This window comes from Nerophis lumbriciformis, linkage group LG14 (assembly GCF_033978685.3).
Source record: "Nerophis lumbriciformis linkage group LG14, RoL_Nlum_v2.1, whole genome shotgun sequence".
Taxonomy (NCBI): Eukaryota; Metazoa; Chordata; class Actinopteri; order Syngnathiformes; family Syngnathidae; genus Nerophis; species Nerophis lumbriciformis.
The window spans coordinates 20146563-20168207 of NC_084561.2; the positions used below are offsets into that span (position 1 = coordinate 20146563).

At 38.5% G+C, this 21645-nt stretch overlaps 1 protein-coding gene across 1 annotated transcript in view; it reads right to left on the minus strand.

Annotated features, from left to right (window-relative positions):
• rabgap1l (RAB GTPase activating protein 1-like) overlaps positions 1-21645 on the minus strand; it is a 239686-nt gene that overhangs the window by 163615 nt on the left and 54426 nt on the right. Inside the window, exons 12-13 of the mRNA XM_061975869.2 lie at positions 11082-11175; positions 6867-7017 (exon numbers count right to left, since the gene is read on the minus strand). Coding sequence (XP_061831853.2) covers positions 6867-7017; positions 11082-11175 — 245 coding nt within the window. The remainder of the gene's footprint in view (positions 1-6866; positions 7018-11081; positions 11176-21645) is intronic.

Below are 21645 nucleotides of genomic sequence, written 5' to 3' on the forward strand. Positions count from 1 at the left end.
TCACAAATTTGTTTTCAAGCAAGGTTAAAATGTCAATGCAAGGGTCTGCCAATGTGTTTACAATGGTCCAAGTTCCTCTATACAACAGGAGCATTCCAGTGTTTTAGGAATTTTCTGCAAAATGGTTTGTCTCTGAACTGAACCTGAATCTGGGTATGGTGTCATTCATGGGCCGCCTGTGTTAGGGTGACTGGTAAATGGCTGTCAATGTTCATGTGCGCTGCACAGGAGTTTAATATGCAAAGAAAGCATATTTTGTTAAATTTGTTGAAATCCTGGGCTTTTGGGGTTTAGATTACAGATAACACCTAAAACATTGTGAACAAATTTGCAAAATCACAAGATGAGGTAATGTTAGTGAGGAAAATAAGCCTCAAAACATTGCAACTTTTGCTGCAACTTTTTAAACAATCTGCCCTTTTAGGCCTCGTGAAATACTATAGGGACTGAATAAAAGTAGAACATATTTTTTCAAACAGAAAAGGCTAGCCATTGTCATAAAGTTTCTTACAGAGTAATGACCCTCATGGTGAAATTGTTGTTCCAGGCATCTAAATTGCGCCGTCAGACCATGTTGTCATGGAGAGGTCCTGACCTCTTAATAAACTGGCTGCTCTGTGTGTGATTGGGCTATGGAAAACCAGGCCTCGAAAAACCTGGCCGAGCTTTTTTAAGATGTGGGTTCAAGCGTAGTAGCACACCTTGGGCTTGTTCAGCTCTAGGGGTACGAGAAAGGTTGTTAAAATGTCACTAGCAAAACCCAAACCTAACCACAAATATAGTGCTGCGCCAGCTGAGAAAGAGTTATTTGTAAATGTCTCAGATGTCCTGAGGCTATGGTGTGTGTAGCAAATTGTGCAGTTGTGACTGTGTGTGATGACTGTAATTGTGAGCAATGCAACACCAAACAAGACATTTGCAATCTTATGATATCAAGCTCACCGGCCACAAGCTGCTAAATGATCAATAAATTAGTAGCTACCAACCCAGACGTCAACAAGATTAAAAAGTTATGTGTGTGTATGTCTCCTTGTAAATGGGTGCTAGATTTTGTATTTAGTACCCATATTCTAATGACATAAGTATAATGACATAAAAATCAAAATATTTAATTTCTTATTTACTTTTAATTTTAGTGGATGTGCTATTTTTTTATGTTTTCCATACATTAATTTATTTGTGGTGGGCTGCCATAAACCTATTTGGGCGCGAGCTGCTGACCACACAAAATGGGTTATGTCTCTAAACGAGAATAGGAAGACGTAGGAGAGATCAGTGTTGTCAACATTGTCGCAAATTTAGTGTGTAGTCATGACTTTTTTGGTGTTATTGGTAGGGATTGTATATGGATAACCAGTTCTGAAGAAGAACCGTTGCCAGTGTATCGATTCCTTGGAATCGCTTACCATTTTTTCCAACGATTCTCTTAACGATTCATGCGGGTTGGAATAACGCAACATGCGTAGTGACGTCAGACAACAACATAGCGCCCAGGGCGGCAAAAAAGCTCCATTGTCTTTTTAAAAGAAAAGATTGCAACAGCAATACTTTTAATTAGAGATGTCCGATAATGGCTTTTTTGCCGATATCCGATATTCCGATATTGTCCAACTCTTAATTACCGATACCGATATCAACCAATACCGATATATACAGTCGTGGAATTAACACATTATTATGCCCAATTATGTTGTGATGCCCCGCTGGATGCATTAAACAATGTAACAAGGTTTTCCAAAATAAATCAACTCAAGTTATGGAAAAAAAAAATACCAACATAGCACTGCCATATTTATTATTAAAGTCACAAAGTGCATTACTTTTTTTTTCTTCAGCTTGGAATTTGGGACATGCTCTACCTGAGAGCATGAGGAGGTTGGGGGGGCGGGGCGGTGTTGAGGTGTGGGGAGGTTTGGGGTAGCGGGGGATGTATATTGTAGCGTCCCGGAAGTGTTAGTGCTGCAAGGGGTTCTGGGTATTTGTTCTGTTGTGGCTATGTTGTGTTACGGTGCGGATGTTCTCCCGAAATGTGTTTGTCATTCTTGTTTGGTGTGGGTTCACAGTGTGGCGAATATTTGTAACAGTGTTAAAGTTGTTTATACGGCCACCCTCAGTGTAACCTGTATGGCTGTTGACCAAGTATGCCTTGCATTCACTTGTGTGTGTGGAAAGCCGTAGATATTATGTGATTGGGCCGGCACGCAAAGGCAGTGCCTTTAAGGTTTATTGGCGCTCTGTACTTCTCCCTACGTCCATGTACACAGCGGCGTTTTAAAAAGTCATACATTTTACTTTTTTAAATCGATACCAATAATTTTGAAACCGATTCCTACAATTTCCGATATTATATTTTAAAGCATTTATCGGCCGATAATATCAGCAGTCCGATATTATCAGAAATCTCTACTTATAATTATTGCAAGGCTGCTATTTCATCAAGAGCATGGTATACCAGCGAGATGCTAAAACAATTGAACACACAGCATGCAAAAACAATAAATGAATGCCGCTTTTTTGAACTGCTCCAATGTCATTCTAGCAGCAGTCCCATGGCGTAAATACAACAGATACTAACATAACACCACCTATAATGTTTGTGCTATTATTTGTTAAAGTGAAATTAATGCCTTCTCATTTAGGTGAGAATGACAAGAGAGAGATTTTGACTGGCTGCAAGGTAGGCAGTACTAGCTCCAGTCCACGTCTGTCGCTAAACGAATGTCACCGATCAGTTACTAAGTTTGTGGTCAAAAGCTTGCACCTATTTGCCACAGTAGACACTTCTTTTATTCGGTAGGTGAATGTTCAATTGAAGTCTGAGAAAAGTTGCATGTTTTCCTTGCAACAAATTCTCACTCAGTCATTCCCTTTATACAGTTGAAACTCAATCAGAATATCGTGCAAAAGTCCATTTATGTCAGCAATTCAACTACAAATGTGAAACTAAGGTGATATTAACTCACTGCATGCGAAGTGAAATATGTCAAGTCTTTATTTACATATCTCACTTTGCATGTAATACACATGGTTGTTATATTCTTGTGTAATCTCCACATATGATTTATTTTGTTAAATTCTACAGAAGAATATTTATTTCTTATATCTATTTACAGAAATAAAACATTTCTATGCTACATATGTGCCTCTTAAAACCTCACTGTAGGCTTTGTAAGGTAATGCCACCTCTAAACTACACAAAATTGATGCTGATGCTGAAATAATCGATAAGAGAACCGATAAAAAAACTAAACAATCGTTAAGCAGAATCGAAAGTGGAATCGGAACGGGAAAAATCTCTACTCCCATGTCTCGTTATTGGAGACATGAAAGCAACGTATTGCTCGTCATTGAGCAGCGGGTGCTGCTGTGGTCCCCTCCTCCATCTCAAAACACTTAAGAGTTGGCAAGAGTTGTCTTGTTTGTGACAGAAAAAATAAAATAAAAAAAAAACAGATGAAAGTTAATTTGTAACAAAACATTTGTTTTGCATTTAATTTTTTTGGGCTACGTTTACACTGCAGGGTCAAATGTTAAATTCTGATTTTTTGTCTAATCGTATCTTTTTAGTGGCGGTTTACATTACAAAAAAAAAAATGTTTCTAATATGATTGCAATCTGACTCGCATGCGGACATGACGTTGCACGCACTGCGATGCTTACTGAAGTAAACAAGGCTTCCACACTAGTTGGTCTGAGTCCTGGTGCATTTGTGGCAATATCAAGGATTCTGTGCAATCAAACTCAACATTTTCTGAACCAAATTATTGCGCGTAAATTTGATTCAATGTCTGCTTGAAGAACATGTCTGTGGGCAAGCAGTCGGAGACAAGAGTGGTGGAACTTTCATGTGAGTTCCCTAAAACACATAATTGTTACCAGTTTCCTGCTATGAATGCAACCTGAGCACGGGAGCGTTTCACATTAAGGACGCATCGCATACATATCTGATTTTTTTCCACATACAAAAGAGGCCTGTGTCGAATATGAAAAATTTGCAATTGCACTGTTCACTTGGACATTAAAAAATCCGATACAGGTTGCATATGGGCAAAAAAAATCGGAACTGACCTGAAGTCTGACCAAGGTTTTTTACTCACTTGTTGTCTCTACCACAACAATATTGCTTTCTTACAGCAACCATTACAATTGTATGCACACAAGTATCATGGCCAACAATGCAAATTAGACAATGATGGTGTCATTTAGCGACTTTTAGGAAAGCCAATAGCTATGTCCCCCATTGCCAATATATTACTACAAATAAAATACTAACCATAAAGTGTTCGATATCTTTAAAGGGGAACATTATCACCAGACCTATGTAAGCGTCAATATATACCTTGATGTTGCAGAAAAAAGACCATATATTTTTTTAACCGATTTCCAAACTCTAAATGGGTGAATTTTGGCGAATTAAACGCCTTTCTAATATTCGCTCTCGGAGCGATGACGTCACAACGTGGCGTCACATCGGGAAGCAATCCGCCATTTTCTCAAACACCGAGTCAAATCAGCTGTTATTTTCCGTTTTTTCGACTGTTTTCCGTACCTTGGAGACATCATGCCTCGTCGGTGTGTTGTCGGAGGGTGTAACAACACGAACAGGGACGGATTTAAGTTGCACCAGTGGCCCAAAGATGCAAAAGTAGCAAGAAATTGGACATTTGTTCCGCACACTTTACCGACGAAAGCTATGCTACGACAGAGACGGCAAGAATGTGTGGATATCCTGCGACACTCAAAGCAGATGCATTTCCAACGATAAAGTCAAAAAAATCTGCCGCCAGACCCCCATTGAATCTGCCGGAGTGTGAGCAATTCAGGGACAAAGGACCTCGGTAGCACGGCAAGCAATGGCGGCAGTTTGTTGCCGCAGACGAGCGAGCTAACGACCCTAGCTTCCCTGGCCTGCTGACATCAACTCCAAAACTGGACAGATCAGCTTTCAGGAAAAGAGCGTGGATGAGGGTATGTCTACAGAATATATTAATTGATGAAAATTGGGCTGTCTGCACTCTCAAAGTGCATGTTGTTGCCAAATGTATTTCATATGCTGTAAACCTAGTTCATAGTTGTTAGTTTCCTTTAATGCCAAACAAACACATACAAATCGTTGGTTAGAAGGCGATTGCCGAATTGGTCCTCGCTTTCTCCCGTGTCGCTGGCTGTCGTGTCGTTTTCGTCGGTTTCGCTTGCATACGGTTCAAACCGATATGGCTCAATAGCTTCAGTTTCTTCTTCAATTTCGTTTTCGCTACCTGCCTCCACACTACAACCATCCGTTTCAATACATGCGTAATCTGTTGAATCGCTTAAGCCGCTGAAATCCGAGTCTGAATCCGAGCTAATGTCGCTATAGCTTGCTGTTCTTTCCGCCATGTTTGTTTGTGTTTGCTTCACTATGTGACGTCACAGGAAAATGGACGGGTGATTATAACGATGGTTAAAATCAGTCACTTTGAAGCTTTTTTTAGGGATATTGCATGATGGGTAAAATTTTGAAAAAAACTTCGAAAAATATAATAAGCCACTGGGAACTGATTTTTAATGGTTTTAAACCATTCTGAAATTGTGATAATGTTCCCCTTTAAAAAGGATTTATAGGATCAAAAATCGACATCAACCATGTAGTTGCCAATCGGTTTAAGATCCATCAGATGTGAAATAATTACAGACAAATCACCTGCTCGGATATCCTGCCAATAGAAAGCAATTATTTACACTTAAACCTTTTTAATAAGGACGCCCGTTCAATTACTTTGAACTCATTTAGCATAATGTTGTCACTGAGCCCAGACAATGCGCATTAATATGCTCCACATCATCCTAGCCATCACTGTCATTGTTCCTTCTTTGCCTCTCTCCTTCATATTCCCCCAGTTCCATTCATTTGGTGCAGCTATTAATAGCCTGACCACCCGCCTATCAATACCGTACTCCAGCAAGACAGAGGAGGTGGGTGTGTACCAGTCAGTGAATTGAGAATAAATCATCTGAAATAAAAAGGCTTGGCCTTATGTAACAATGGAAAAACGGATGAAGAGAAAGACTGTGTCATAAAACAAAACCATGAAAAGATTGGGATCTTTGTGTCAAGGAAAAAAATTATCAAATAGTATAAAGCGATCTGGAGGAAAAAAGAAACAATAAGACAGAAATGCTTATGCAATTTAACAGATATAGTTATAAAAGGGAGTAACAAGCTGAGGAAGATAAGGACAGACATCTACACAGCAGGTGAACCACAACTAAAACATGTGACTCAGGAAGGAGAGAAATCTGCCAGCTTGCCCGGTGTTTACAAGGATTCCCCCGCCTTAATACTTCCTTCAATGACAACATCATTTATGGGTCCATCATTTTTACTCTCCCCATCTTTCTAACCAGACTATTCCTGCCTTCATCCCTTGTGCTTTTCGATTGTGGTAGGTAGATTTACCCATCTCTCTGCGTGACAGAGAAAGACTAGAGTATATAACCCATAAAAGCACAGATCTTTGTCCTCTTTGTGTGTTTATATCACTTCCTCCCACAGCTGCTGCTGCTACCTCTTGCAGCAAGCTGATTAACTAATCTCCCACTCAAAAACACACCTCATACACATTCTTTCCAATATTTAAGATGTAATACTTAAAACGGGGGCACTTTTTAAAAAAAACAATTCTCAATAGATTATCAATTTGAAGGAACTTTATAATAATAACACCTAAAACGTTAGGCTGAGTCATTGTTTTTGTTAAATATTAAAATATTAAATCTTAAAAACCTGTGGCTGTCTTTCCATGTTGTCCGGGCATACATACACCGGCAAGCCAAAATGAACTTTTTAAAAGAAAATACCCCGTCTTGGTCTGTCATTCATTTACCTTAGTGATGAGGATGCGATAGTGCTCAAGCAGGTCGTGGTTGTCATGGCAACCGGCCAGCAGCTGCCATACTTCAGCCCTCAGTGGCTCAGGAATGCCGCTGCGGACCAATGGGTGCAAACCCTTTGGACGACTGGACAGGTTCCCATGCCTGACACACAGTAGTATTATTATAAATAGCACAGTGAAACAGCATTATTAATTTCTTGCTCTAAATGTATTGCAACCCAAACTGGATTACCATTTAGGCATAACGAATAAACATATATAATGGTACAGCTGGATTTACTGGGTGAACTAATTGGATTAGTGCATATGGTTTCAGTTTATGTGATTGAAGGGAAGTCATATAACTCATCAAAGGAAGACAAAATTGGCATACTGCGATGCCATACATCAACAAGAATTAGCTTTTGCAACAATAAATGGCATTTACACCCAATACTCAAATTATTTTTACAAGTGATTCTGTTTTTTTCATCAGAGTACCGTATTTTTCGGACTTTAAGTCGCAGTTTTTTTTCATAGTTTATGAAAGTTGCATAATGTTTTTTTCCTTCTTTATTATGCATTTTCGGCAGGTGCGACTTATACTCCGGTGCAACTTATACTCCGAAAAATACGGTAACTTTAATACCAACTACAACATGATAGCATAACAACCAGTGAAATTTAACAGGGCTATCTGGAAGGAAGAATATGTTGGTTATAGTTATGGTGAGTTTATTTCAAACATGCATACAATTCCGATACGATTTATCACATGTATCCAGTTTCCATTAAAGCATGTCTAAAAAGGAGTAGGAAGAAGTAGAGCTTTCTAACACATTCCTTTGTACTTAATCTCTAACAAAATGGTAAATGGTAAATGGGTTATACTTGTATAGCGCATTTCTACCTTCAAGGTACTCAAAGCGCTTTGACACTATTTCCACATTCACCCCCCATTCACACACTGATGGCGGGAGCTGCCATGCAAGGCACTAACCACGACCCATCAGGAGCAAGGGTGAAGTGTCTTGCTAAAGGACACAACAGATGTGACTAAGCTGGTAGAAGATGGGGATCGAACCAGGAACCCTCAGGTTGCTGGCACGGCCACTCTCCAAACTGCGCCATTATTTAGTCACAAAACAGTGACTAAATAAATACATAAATGAGTAAGTAAATAAATAATAGTAATAACAATAAAGAGTTCAGTAACTTTTGATCCACATAATGGAGAAATAAAATGATCCCATTTTTAAATAAGATTCAAAATGTTTATCAAGACTCTTCTTCCTTATACTTTGTAAACATTTTAGTTTGAACAGTTCCTTAAACTGGATCATATTAGTACGCAGTTTGAATTATTTGCATAATCCATTCCATAATTTAATTCCACATACTGAGATACTAATGGTCGAAAGTGTTGTACTTGCATTTAAATGTTTAAGTTACATTTTTCTTTAAGGTTATTTTTCTTCTCTTTTGTTGAGAACAATTGGTAGAAGATTATAGTTTGCTTTGTCCATCCATCCATTTTCTACCGCTTGTCACTTTTGGGGTCGCGGGGGGTGCTGGAGCCTATCTCAGCTGCATTCGGGCGGAAGGCGGTGTACACCCTGGACAAGTTGCCACCTCATCGCAGGGCCAACACAGATAGACTGACAACATTCACACACTAGGGCTAATTTAGTGTTGCCAATCAACCTATCCCCAGGTGCATGTCTTTGGAGGTGGGAGGAAGCCGGAGTACCCGGAGGGAACCCACGCAGTCCCGGGGAGAACATGCAAACTCCACACAGAAAGATCCCGTTTTGCCTTGCATTTAATTATGTTTGATTTAATAAATAAAGAATTTGAATGTTCTCAATAGCCAACGTTATACAGTATATTATTCTGACTTCTTCTGTAACACAGTTAGTGAATGAAGTGTACTTTTGTAGTTATTTCCCCATATTTCTACACAATAACTTAGATATGGTAACACTATTGTAACAAGCAGTAGAGAATATACAGTGATTTTTGGTCCAGAACATATTCAGCTTTTTCATTATTGAAATGTTTCTCTTATGTTGTATATTTTCTATATGAGATTTCCAATTAATTTTATCATCTATTATTACACCTAAAAAAAAAAATTGTTTTCACCTTTTCAGTGTGTTCATTTGTGTTCGACTTTCTCTTCAGTTGTTGCCGAATTGCATTATTTTAGTTTTAGTATGTTTTTGGCAACCCATCACTTTAATTTGTTTATTTATTCTGTTTTTATTTGTATTAACTTCTGTGTGTTCTCTCCTGAAAAAAAATGCAGTCGTGTCATCTGCAAATAGGACTAACTTTAAGTCCTTTGTAACTTTACAAATCTATTATCCAGAATAGGGATGTCCCGATCCAGGTTTTTGCACTTCCGATCCGATACCGATATTGTTTTTGCATTTCCGATCCAATACCGATACTGACCGATACCGATACTGACCGATACTGGCCTATCCGAGCATGTATTAAAGTTTAAAGTTATTTAGCCTACATAGTTGTCAGAATCATGTTGAAAAGGGTTTTAGTACTCTTGATAACAACTAGCCAGCTGAATTAGGGGAGTTTGAATAATACACAATGGTTGGTAACAAGAAACTGACCTGTTTATTCAAGGATAAACACAAAATAGACAAAATTATACATGACAAACAGAAATGGCATCATTGAACTAGGGCTGGGCGATATGGCCTTTTTTTAATATTGCGATATTTTAAGGCCATATTGCGATACACAATATATATCTCGATATTTTGCCTTAGCCTTGAATGAACACTTGATGCATATAATCACAGCAGTATGATGATTCTGTGTGTTTTGATTGATTGATTGAGATATTTATTAGTAGGTTGCACAGTGAAGTACATATTCCGTACAATTGACCACTAAATGGTAACACCCGAATAAGTTTTTCAACTTGTTTAAGTCGGGGTCCACTTAAATTGATTCATGATACAGATATATACTATCAGATATATACTATCATCATAATACAGTCATCACACAAGATAATCACATTGAATTATTTACATTATTTATAATCCAGGGTGTGGAGGGGGGCGCCTGATGTAAGTGTCAAAAAGACAGCCAAAAGAGTTTGATATGAGAATAAATCTAAAGTTAAAATATATATAGGGTAGAAATGCACCCATTTGCAGGAAATGTAGTCTTGATTTTGAAAATGTTCTTTCAAGGCTTGCATGTCTACATTAAAACATTCTTCTTCATACTGCATTAATATATGCTACTTTTAAACTTTCATGCAGAGGAGGAAATCACAACTAAAAAAATCACTATTTTTTTCATACGGTGTTGATGTGGAAATTTTTGCCTGGACATTTTGATGTTGTAGACGTGTGGCAACGAATGGAGATAAGCGTCTCGACAGACGTCACAATATTTGAACAATGATGACGAAAACCGTTGTCTCTGTCATGTCCGTGTGTCGAAAATTGTTATGCGCTTATTTTTTTATTTGATTTTGTGCGTGGCATAGATTTGCCGTGCGCAGAGGACGCTTGAGCAGGCGCGCACCTTAGCGGCTGCGCTAGCATCACAGCTAACGTTAGCCATGCCGCTACCTCGCTCTCTGCTGGGAGAGGACGTATACGTATGTGACGTATGACGTGACAGTATGTGACGTATGTCGTGACAGTATGTGACGTGTGTAAGAAGGTGCGCTTGCTGTCTGTGAGAGGGAGACACAGGAAAGAGTGAGAAGAGCCTGTCGTGTAATGCCAGCAGCTAAAAGCAACTGCGTGAGAATTGTGGATGTGTTGAAGGTGTGCTGGAAAATGCGGAACGGAAATTACGGAGCAGCAGAAAAGTGGAATGTATTATTTAAATAGGTGCGTTGGAAAACACGGACCGGAGTTTTTTTTTTAAACTGGATCTAGATCGGCATTTTCCCATGCCTTGCCGATACACAATTTTTGGCAAATATCGGCAGCCGATCCGATACAAATATCGGATCGGCACATCCCTAATCCAGAATAGCTACTTTGTACTGATGCATAAACGAGTACAAGCTGCAAGGTCAATCATTGTTCAGCAATAGTTTAGCAAATAGCAAACAAATGTAATACCATTAATATCTTATACTTGTGTTACATGTTTTATTCAACTAAATATGTGTAAAAGTGAGTAAAGTCTCCAGAAAATGATTACTTTTTATGAGGTAAAGTTTTTTGGTCCTACCATCTGGTGAGGATTCCTCCCCACGACTCAAGGATTTTTTCAGGACAATCTTTGGAAACATCTCCCGTCCCGCTGGAGATTTCGCTGTCACTATCTACACAAAACACAAATGCACCACAGAACATGTATTAGACATTTGTTTAAAAGAAGGTAACACCCTTGATGTCTGCGACGTTTGGCCAAATGAGAACACAAAAACTCAATCCAATGTCTCGTGCTATGCATTTAAATTGTGCCTTTGTGTTATAACCACACAATCTAATAGAGGATGGATAGCCTCTACTGGGCATACACATTCCATTATTGTAATGTTCCTCCATCTGGCAGTTTGCAAGGCAAACAAGAAGCAATCAGCACAGCAAAACACTTGTACATAGAAGCAGCAGAATTAACTGCCTGTCTAGCCTCTGCACTGTTGGTGAAGAGACTGATTCCCACACATAAGCCACCCACTAGAACAAAACATACGTAGTCTATTGTGAGTATGTTCAGCATGTACACTTTAGCACATGTATGTGGTTGGAAATATTGTTGAAGTGGGTACCTACATTTGAAAAGTAATGTGTATATTGTATACACTCAAACAAAAAAATGGATTTGAAATCAAAACAATTTGGAAAAAAAAGAGAAAAAGATTTGAAATAATTTTAAAAAAGGATTGACAAACAATTGTTTACCAAAATGTATACAAAATCTGTTTTAGTTAAATTAAAACTATTTTTTAATGAAAGTATATATTTTGTTTGCTTTTCCTGAAGTTTTGGTGGCGTTTCAGCTCCAATCTTGTGGGTTGGACCCTACTCTGAACAATATTAGAAGCCTTTTTATTGGCCAGTCTCGAATGATGGTATGACTACTTCCGCCTTCTTAAGATAGGCTTGTACACCGATGCAGGATTTTTGCTTATCCAGGATAAGTTTGAGGATTAAGTGTGTTTATGCAGTACTACAAACTGGTTAACGTCTGAGCAGGATACCACTGTAACATATGTAGTTGAGGGGTTTGGAGATACAAGATTTTTATAATATTCGGGCTATAAGCCTCTACTTTTTTCCTACGCTTTGAACCGAGCGCTTTATACTATCCTCCAGCTAAATTATGGATTTTTCCAAGTTCACAATTTACATGCTGCCAATAAATTTTGCCTCGTCATACCAAACCAATGAAATTGTTCACATTAAATCAAACGCACTAACAAAATCAGTCAGCCAGTCATTTAGCCCATTATGGAGAAGAAATGACAAAATGCTCGGAACGGAAAGCCACCACCACTAACGGACCAAAGACGACCAGACCGCCACGCACCTAAGAAGACGACATTGGCAGTTATAGCCCGCAGGAGGAGAAGGAAGAAGACCGCGTTACTGGGCTACTTTACGCCACGTTACAGGCACTGTCTTTTGTTAAGTTTTTTGGAGCACAAGCGCCTGTGTAAATATTTGATGTTTCATTTAGGGCTGTCAGAATTAAGAAATTAACTCATGTGATTAATCACAAAACTTTTCGCATTATTCATGAGCACACTTAAATTAATTATGCAATTTATTTTGCACGTGCAAACTTTTACCTTAACCCCTATACGGTCAGTGATCAGATCAATGCATATGTCAGTACACAAATGAGTGAGGAGGCTCCAACTGGTGTGCTCGCTGGCAAATTTTACTCCAAAATACAGTATGGAAGAACTTTTGATACAACTGTTACCAAGTTTTGTGCAACTAAGTGAAAAGCATTTAAGGAAAACATTTAAAAATGTGCCTGGATGACATTCTGACAACAAAAATGCATGTGTACACAAATATTGGGGTATTTTATTAACCTAATTTCCACTATACAAGCAAGTACCGTATTTTTCGGACTATAAGTCACAGTTTTTTTCATAGTTTGGCCATGGGTGCGACTTATACTCAGGAGCGACTTGTGTGAAATTATTAACACATTACCGTAAAATATCAAATAATATTATTTAGCTCATTCACATAAGAGACTAGACGTATAAGATTTCATCGGATTTAGCGATTAGGAGTGATAGATTGTTTGGTAAACGTATAGCATGTTCTATATGTTAGTTATTTGAATGACTCTTACCATAATATGTTACGTTAACATATCAGGCACGTTCTCAGTTGGTTATTTATGCCTCATATAACGTACACTTATTCAGCCTGTTGTTCACTATTCTTTATTTATTTTAAATTGCCTTTCAAATGTCTATTCTTGGTGTTGGGTTTTATCAAATAAATTTCCCCCAAAAATGCGACTTATACTCCAGTGCGACTTATATATGTTTCTTTCCTTCTTTATTATGCATTTTCGGCCAGTGCGACTTATACTCCGCAGCGACTTATACTCCGAAAAATACGGTAATCACCTGTGATTAATCACGATTGATCCAAATTCCCAAATGTGATTAAAAAAAGTAATCATTTGACAGCCCTCGGCTTATATACTTGTTCGGCCAATATATGTACAAAATAAAAAGGAACCAAAAATGAGGTGGGTGTAGCTTATTTGTAGGTGTGCTCTATAGGCCAGAAATCACAGTAAACCCAACAACAGTACATCACACTGACCATCAAGAGATCAGAGCCTAAAAATCTCTGGTCTTGAAGTCCATTCTAGTCTTGTACATGTCTAGTGGTTGTGAAGTGTCAATGGAAGAGACTGTTTATGTGACAGGTGTCTTTTATCCACACAACAAATTGAGATTAGGAGTACTTTTTTGTGCCAATTTGTGTGCTTCACAGACACATTTGGGATCAGAAGGCATATTTCCCCTAAATAGAATGCAAATGTATTTGAAACCTCTATTTAATGTTATTTTTTTCCACACAAGGTCTCTTTCTGGATTGTTCATATCTTCAAATGAGGTAAACTAACATTTCAGCAGGTGGTATCAAACACTTATTTTACCTACGTTATGCTTACCGATAAAATGTCACGGATCCTAACTAGAGATGTCCAATAATGGCTTTTTTGCCGATATCTGATATTGTCCAACTCTTAATTACCGATTCCGATATCAACCGATACCGATATATACAGTCATGGAATTACACATTATTATGCCTAATTTTGTTGTGATGCCCCGCTGAATGCATTAAACAATGTAACAAGGTTTTCCAAAATAAATCAACTCAAGTTATGGAAAAAAAAATGCCAACATGGCACTGCCATATTTATTATTGAAGTCACAAAGTGCATTATTTTTTTTAACATGCCTCAAAACAGCAGCTTGGAATTTGGGACATGCTCGAGGTTGAGGTGGGCAGGCATGGGGGGGGGGGGGGGGGGGGGTAGAGGGTAGCGGGGGGTGTATATTGTAGCGTAGAGTTAGTGCTGCAAGGGGTTCTGGGTATTGTTCTGTTGTGGTTATGTTGTGTTACGGTGCGGCTGTTCTCCCGAAATGTGTTTGTCATTCTTGTTTGGTGTGGTTTCACAGCGTGGCGCATATTTGTGACAGTGTTAAAGTTGTTTATACGGCCACCCTCAGTGCGACCTGTATGGCTGTTGACCAAGTATGCATTGCATTCACTTGTGTGTGTGAAAAGCCGTAGATGTTATGTGATTGGACCGACACGCAAAGGCAGTGCCTTTAAGGTTTATTGGCGCGCTGTACTTCTCCCTACGTCCGTGTACACAGCGGCGTTTTCAAAAGTCATAAATTTTACTTTTTGAAACAGATACCGATAATTTTGACACCGATACAGATCATTTCCGATACTACATTTTAAAGTATTTATCGGCCGATAATATCGGCAGTCCGATATAATTGGACATCCCTAATCTCCTAACCAAAACTAAACTTAATATTTTAGCAGTTTTTTGGCAAGGATATCTATCACTCAACAGCAACCATCTAAAAAAATAATGTATACTTTGAAATGTTCTACGAATTAGTGAGTTGAGACATGTATTTTACATAGCCATTATTTTCTGCACACTGTGACTTCTCTACATCTTAAGAGCGGGAGATTTTCAGGCGCTTTATACTTCCTCTTAGAGCCCTTTACATTGTTCAGAACCTGCACAATGAAGCTGCTTCCGTGCTCAGATTGCTGAGATCACGTGCCCGGGAGAGAGGGGCATTCACTATACTTTCATTATGGCTCCTTCTGACACTTCTGTGCCTGCTACTGTATGTGCATGACAACATCGACATCATTAGATGTCATAAAATAAACTATACATTGATTGCCATTGGATAGAGCAGATTGATTTCATATTGCATTAACCAGGATCAATTACAACTATCATTGTGTTGTATTATATGATGAATATTGCAATGGATATACCTAACTGTAACATGTTTATGTGTGTAGGAAAGGGTGATAAAATACAATACCAGGCAAAAATAATGCTGTGGCAGAACCATGAAGTGAAAAAGAATGTCAGCTTCAGGCACATTGAAGCCTCCACGAACAAAAAATTAATTAGACGCGTGTGCGCTCATATCGAAGCTTCTACACTCTGAGGGTATTCATCTCGGTACACAATAAGGCTGACCTCCAGCTCCGTGTCCCTGAGTGTTTCTATTTTTTCGTCTCGTGGGTAGGAGAGAGGAGCGTTATAGAACAAGCCCAGTGAATGGCTCCCCCAGTGACAGTTGAAAGCCATCAGCTACAGCATTGGAGGCAAAAGCATGACTTTGGCTGGGTCAATTGTACACAGTAGAGACAATTTTCCTCCCTTCTCTGTTAATACATGTCAGTGATTTGAGACGAAAAAAATGGACACTGCTTGCGATGAAAACAATAAGCTGTAAAAACATATTTATAGATGTGGCTTTTTTTAAATGTATTTGATTGAATAACTTACGAAAAATAATCGATTATAGTTACTTTCCCAAAAAAGCATTTGAATTACTGACAAAATTACACTTTAATAAATGTAATCAATCAATATTGAAAGTAATTATTACGTTACCATTTATAAACCTTCAAATATCTGACATATGTTTCATGAGATCAGAGTGCATGAGTGTGTGCTTTTAAAGGGGAACATTATCACAATTTCAGAAGGGTTAAAACCATTAAAAATCAGTTCAAAATTTTACCCATCACGCAATATCCCTAAAAAAAGCTTCAAAGTGCCTGATTTTAACCATCGTTATATACACCCGTCCATTTTCCTGTGACGTCACATAGTGATGCCAACACAAACAAACATGGCGCATAGAACAGCAAGCTATAGCGACATTAGCTCGGATTCAGACTCGGATTTCAACGGCTTAAGCGATTCAACAGATTACGCATGTATTGAAACGGATGGTTGTAGTGTGGAGGCAGGTAGCGAAAACGAAATTGAAGAAGAAACTGAAGCTATTGAGCCATATCGGTTTGAACCGTATGCAAGCGAAACCGACGAAAACGACACGACAGCCAGCGACACGGGAGAAAGCGAGGACGAATTCGGCGATCGCCTTCTAACCAACAATTGGTATGTGTTTGTTTGGCATTAAAGGAAACTAACAACTATGAACTAGGTTTACTGCATATGAAATATATTTGGCAACAACATGTACTTTGAGAGTGCAGACAGCCCAATTTTCATCAATTAATACATTCTGTAGACATACCCTCATCCGCTATCTTTTCCTGAAAGCTGATCTGTCCAGTTTTGGAGTTGATGTCAGCAGGCCAGGAAAGCTAGGGTCGATATTCTTCTCTTGATCATCTTCGGTGGCATAAGGGACGGTGTGAGCCAAGACATCCAGGGGGTTTAGCTCGCTCGTCTGCGGGAACAAACTGCCGCCATTGCTTGCCGTGCTACCGAGGTCTTTTGTCCCTGAATTGCTCACACACTCCGGCAGATTCAATGGGGTCTGGCGGCAAATTTCTTTGACTTTATCGTTGGAAATGCATCTGCTTTGAGTGTCGCAGGATATCCACACATTCTTGCCATCTCTGTCGTAGCATAGCTTTCGTCGGTAAAGTGTGCGGAACAAACGTCCAATTTCTTGCCACTTTCGCATCTTTGGGCCACTGGTGCAACTTGAATCCGTTCCGGTTTGTGTTGTTACACCCTCCGGCAAAACACCGACGAGGCATGATGTCTCCAAGGTACGGAAAACAGTCGAAAAAACGGAAAATAACAGAGCTGATTTGACTCGGTGTTTGTAATGTGTTTCAGAAAATGGCGGATTGCTTCCCGATGTGACGTCACAACGTGACGTCATCGCTCCGACAGCGAATAATAGAAAGGCGTTTAATTCGCCAAAATTCACCCATTTAGAGTTCGGAAATCGGTTAAAAAAATATATGGTCTTTTTTCTGCAACATCAAGGTATATATTGACGCTTACATAGGTCTGGTGATAATGTTCCACTTTAAAAAGGCGGTGCCTTTTTCCAAGAGATGAAAGCAGCGTCAGCTGTGTTAGTTCAGCATTAACAGGCACTTTTTCAAAAAGCACTTTTTGTCCCCTGCTATTTTTAATGTCCAAAAACAATGTTATTGAATACAGACAAGTCAAACACTAGTACCAGGTGGAAAACAGCCGCCTAAGCTGCGAGCTTCTCCCTTTAGACTTTATTTGGCTGCCTTCTTGCCAACGTGACAATGATTGACAGCACGCAGCAGCTGACCAATCAGCGGTCACATACAGAATGAAAACAATATAAATCACGAACAAGTAAGACAAATAAAACATACAAACAAGAGGAGTCCAGTGCTCCACTCAAAAGGTAGTTATGTTGTTGACCAGGACTTGTGCTAATGAAATAAGAACGTAAATTGTAGTGTATGGGATCTTTTGTTCCCAGGGACATGGTTTGATTCCCTGCCAGGACATACATTGTAAATATTAAACTGTATTACAATGCAATCTTGTAAAAACTAAGTAATTTATTCAATTATATTAATTGTGTTATTTCGTACAAAAAACAATTTGCTTCCCATTGGTATTATTCCAAAACATGCATCTAATGCCTTAAAACCACACCCACTTCAAATCACGCCCCGTGTATGCAAGGCAGTTGTGTCCCCTCTGTCACTATAAAATCGGTACCGGAAGACATGATCGGTCCTCGCATGAACTACGTCACTTCCTGTCACCATGGTAACAATTTACTGTCACCACCCAATCCATACAGAAACGCAAACGATTTGCAAGGCAGTTTTAGATTCAACAAAAAACTGCTTCTGAAACCGACTTGTTGACACATGACCACCTCAGAGGCAGCGTGCCACTTTACATCTTCAGTAACGGTAACAATGTTGAGACGCACGACATAATTAGATAACTCGTCACGAGAAAAATAAATGGTGTTAGAAAAAAAAAAGGTTATTTCCAACACTGCTTAGGACTGACATTAAATTTTTTCTTTAGTGATTGAATTGCTACACGAGGGATTGTAAGGCGATATAATGTAATATGAATAAAATCACAAGAATAACTACAGTTACATTACCAAAATAAACTCACTTTGCTAGTGTATCGGAACGCCGCGCAATGATGAAGGAGCCTCAAAAGTGCAATAGTGTGACCCATAGTGAGGCTCCTTTTAAAATAAGATACCTGGAAGACAAAACAATTTAATGTTTTGGAACAAATTTATTTGGTCCGGACGTTGGGGTCCACTGTGTCAGAGGACCAGCAAAAGGCAACATAGGATGCCAGAAAGCAGAAGAGCTCCTTCCAGCTACTCTTATCTGGCCAAGCTATCCCCAGAATATTTGTTACAAGTGTGATTAAATTGAGAAGAGCTGAAAACCTTATTTTACTTCAAATCTGTTTTGTCCTGTTTTTCAGTTGGGAAGGTAAGACATTGTATTTAGTTTTTTTATGTAGTTTACTTTACATCTCTAGAATGTTTTTTTATTATATTAGGATTCACCCTTAAGCCCTTTTAGTTTACAGTTTTCGAAGATACAACTTTATGTTTTTTGTGTAAATACATATATTTCTTTGCTGTTTAAGTCTTGAAACAATATATAAATATTAAATAAAAATTATTTCCTTGTGTTGTCCTGTATCTTTAGTGCAAACACTTAATAAGAATAATTATAAGCAAAAGGCTACCACTTTTGTGCCTGGGCTCTAAGTGACAGGGCAGCAGGCAAACACAGTGATGTCCTGCTCCAACAAGACTACTGTTGTTATTATTCTGACATAGTTTTAATTTTAATGTCAATATCACAATGAAACAGTAGCAAAAGCTTACTGTGCACATATATTTTTTTTTGTGAAAATCTTTTTTTTCTTTTTCTTTTTTTTTTAAAATCACAGGTCAATAAAGTGCATTGCATTTTTTAACTACAATCATTGCATTAAACATCCTTATGGATTTCTCTCTACTTTGTAGATGGATGATGTGTTGTGTGTGTATAGTGTTGGCTTAATTTATCGCACCCTTGGAGACTTGGCAGAGCGTCTTTATAGCATTTCATGGTCATTTGCTTCGCTCTTGTGATCATTATAGTTTTGCATATTGACTGTTCCGCTTTGAATTAGTTTCACATGAGAAATTGTATTGTATTATTATATATTTTAATATTGTTCTTTGCCAGTAATTTTTTGTGCTGATATCCAGACCACATTATTTTCACCTAGTGGAGAGCTGCACACTATTTAGTACCTCTAGTTTAGGTTCCGATTTTGTTGGGACATGAATTAAGCCCTTGCACAAGTGTATCAAATCCTATCCCTGGGACTGGCAGTTACTTTGGAACCCTTAAAAATGGAAACACAATAAAACGTGTTCCATATACGACACAGAAAAGTGCCTTGTTCTACTTGGTGAAAGTCTCACAGCAGTTATTTCTGAACTGCTGTGATTTTGTGGAGTAAATAATAAATGGGCTGCATTTATCCAGCATATATCCACTGTGCATGTACTCAATGCACTTTTTAATGTTGTCGTTTTCACATATTGTAGATGATGGCATTTGCTGCCTTGGAATGGAAGTGAACCTCATTCACACATTCATGATGCAGCATGCACAATCAACTGATGGTTTAGTACAGGCCACAGGGTTATGCAACTAAATTGTTTTGAGGGCCACATTTCTAGAAAGTCAAGGACCGGGGGGGACGGTCTTATTTTGTATCTTCAGTAAAACAAGCGTCCTCTACAGTAGACATTCGATTTTGGTCTATTTATTTTGTCTGCAAAAAAGCTAGTCAAAGATCATATGTATATGACATCATTCTAGTAATTTTAAGAATCCGCTCCAAACATGTGGGTCTCTCAAGTTTTTTTTAACTGAATTCGCGGGCCACCAGTTGAATACCCCAAATGATGAAAGAGATTACCTAAAATGAAACTTGGAGGAATAGCGAGATAAGCTGAACAAATAACTACTGACTGCATCTGAAGTTTTGAGGGCCACATTTCTAGAAGGTCAAGGCCCGGGGGGACGGTCTTATTTTGTATCTTCAGTAAAACAAGCGTCCTCTACAGTAGACATTCGATTTTGGTCTATTTATTTTGTCTGCAAAAAAGCTAGTCAAAGACCATGTCTATGACATCATTCTAGTAATTTTAAGAATCCGCTGCAAAAATGTGGGTCTCTCACAAGTTTTTTTTAACTGAATTCGCAGGCCACCAGTTGAATAGCCCAAATGATGAAACAGAGCGGACCTAAAATGAAACCTTGAGGAACACTAACTAGCGAGAGAAGTTGAACAAATAACTACTGACTGCATCTGAAGTTTTCAGGGCCACATTTCTAGAAAGTCAAGGACCGGGGAGGACGGTCTTATTTTGTATCTTCAGTAAAACAAGCGTCCTCTACAGTAGACATTCGATTTTGGTCTATTTTGTCTGCAAAAAAGCTAGTCAAAGACCATATGTATATGACATCATTCTCATAATTTTAAGAATCCGCTGCAAAAATGTGGGTCTCTCACGTTTTTTTTAACTGAATTCGCAGGCCACCAGTTGAATAGCCCAAATGATGAAACAGAGCGGACCTAAAATGAAACCTTGAGGAACACTAACTAGCGAGAGAAGTTTAACAAATAACTACTGACTGCATCTGAAGTAAACAAAGACCTAAAGGGGTGCTTTGAGGAACGCCTCATTTACTGTATCACAAGTTTAGACTCCAGCGTTCTGTTTGCTAGCAAGGTTAAATGCAAGGATCTGCCAATGTCTTTACAGTGGTCCATGTTCATCTATACAACAGTATTTTTAGGAATTTGCTGCAAAAATCTCCCAAGTTTATGAAAAAAATGGTAACTGCCAAAAATGAGAGGACTTAAACTGGAGTCTTGAGGAAAGCATCAGGTTGGACCCCAGTGTTCGGTTGAATAGTAAGGTTAAAATGTCAGTGCAAGGATCTGCCAACATGTTTACAGTGGTCCAGGTTCCTCTATACAACAGGAGCACTCTCGTGCACAGGTGATAATCTTGTTTTTATTAAAAGGCCACATTGCAAGCTTGAAACAGTGAATATATATAAATATAAATGTATAGTTACACAATTTGCAGAGGCTACTTTTTTTTATTATTATATTCTTTACGAACAGATTGAAGATGCTTTTGAATCCTTAGTCAAGGTGACAAAAATGCTTCAAATATCCTTTTGCTTGATCAGATAATATTAAAGCGTAAAACAAA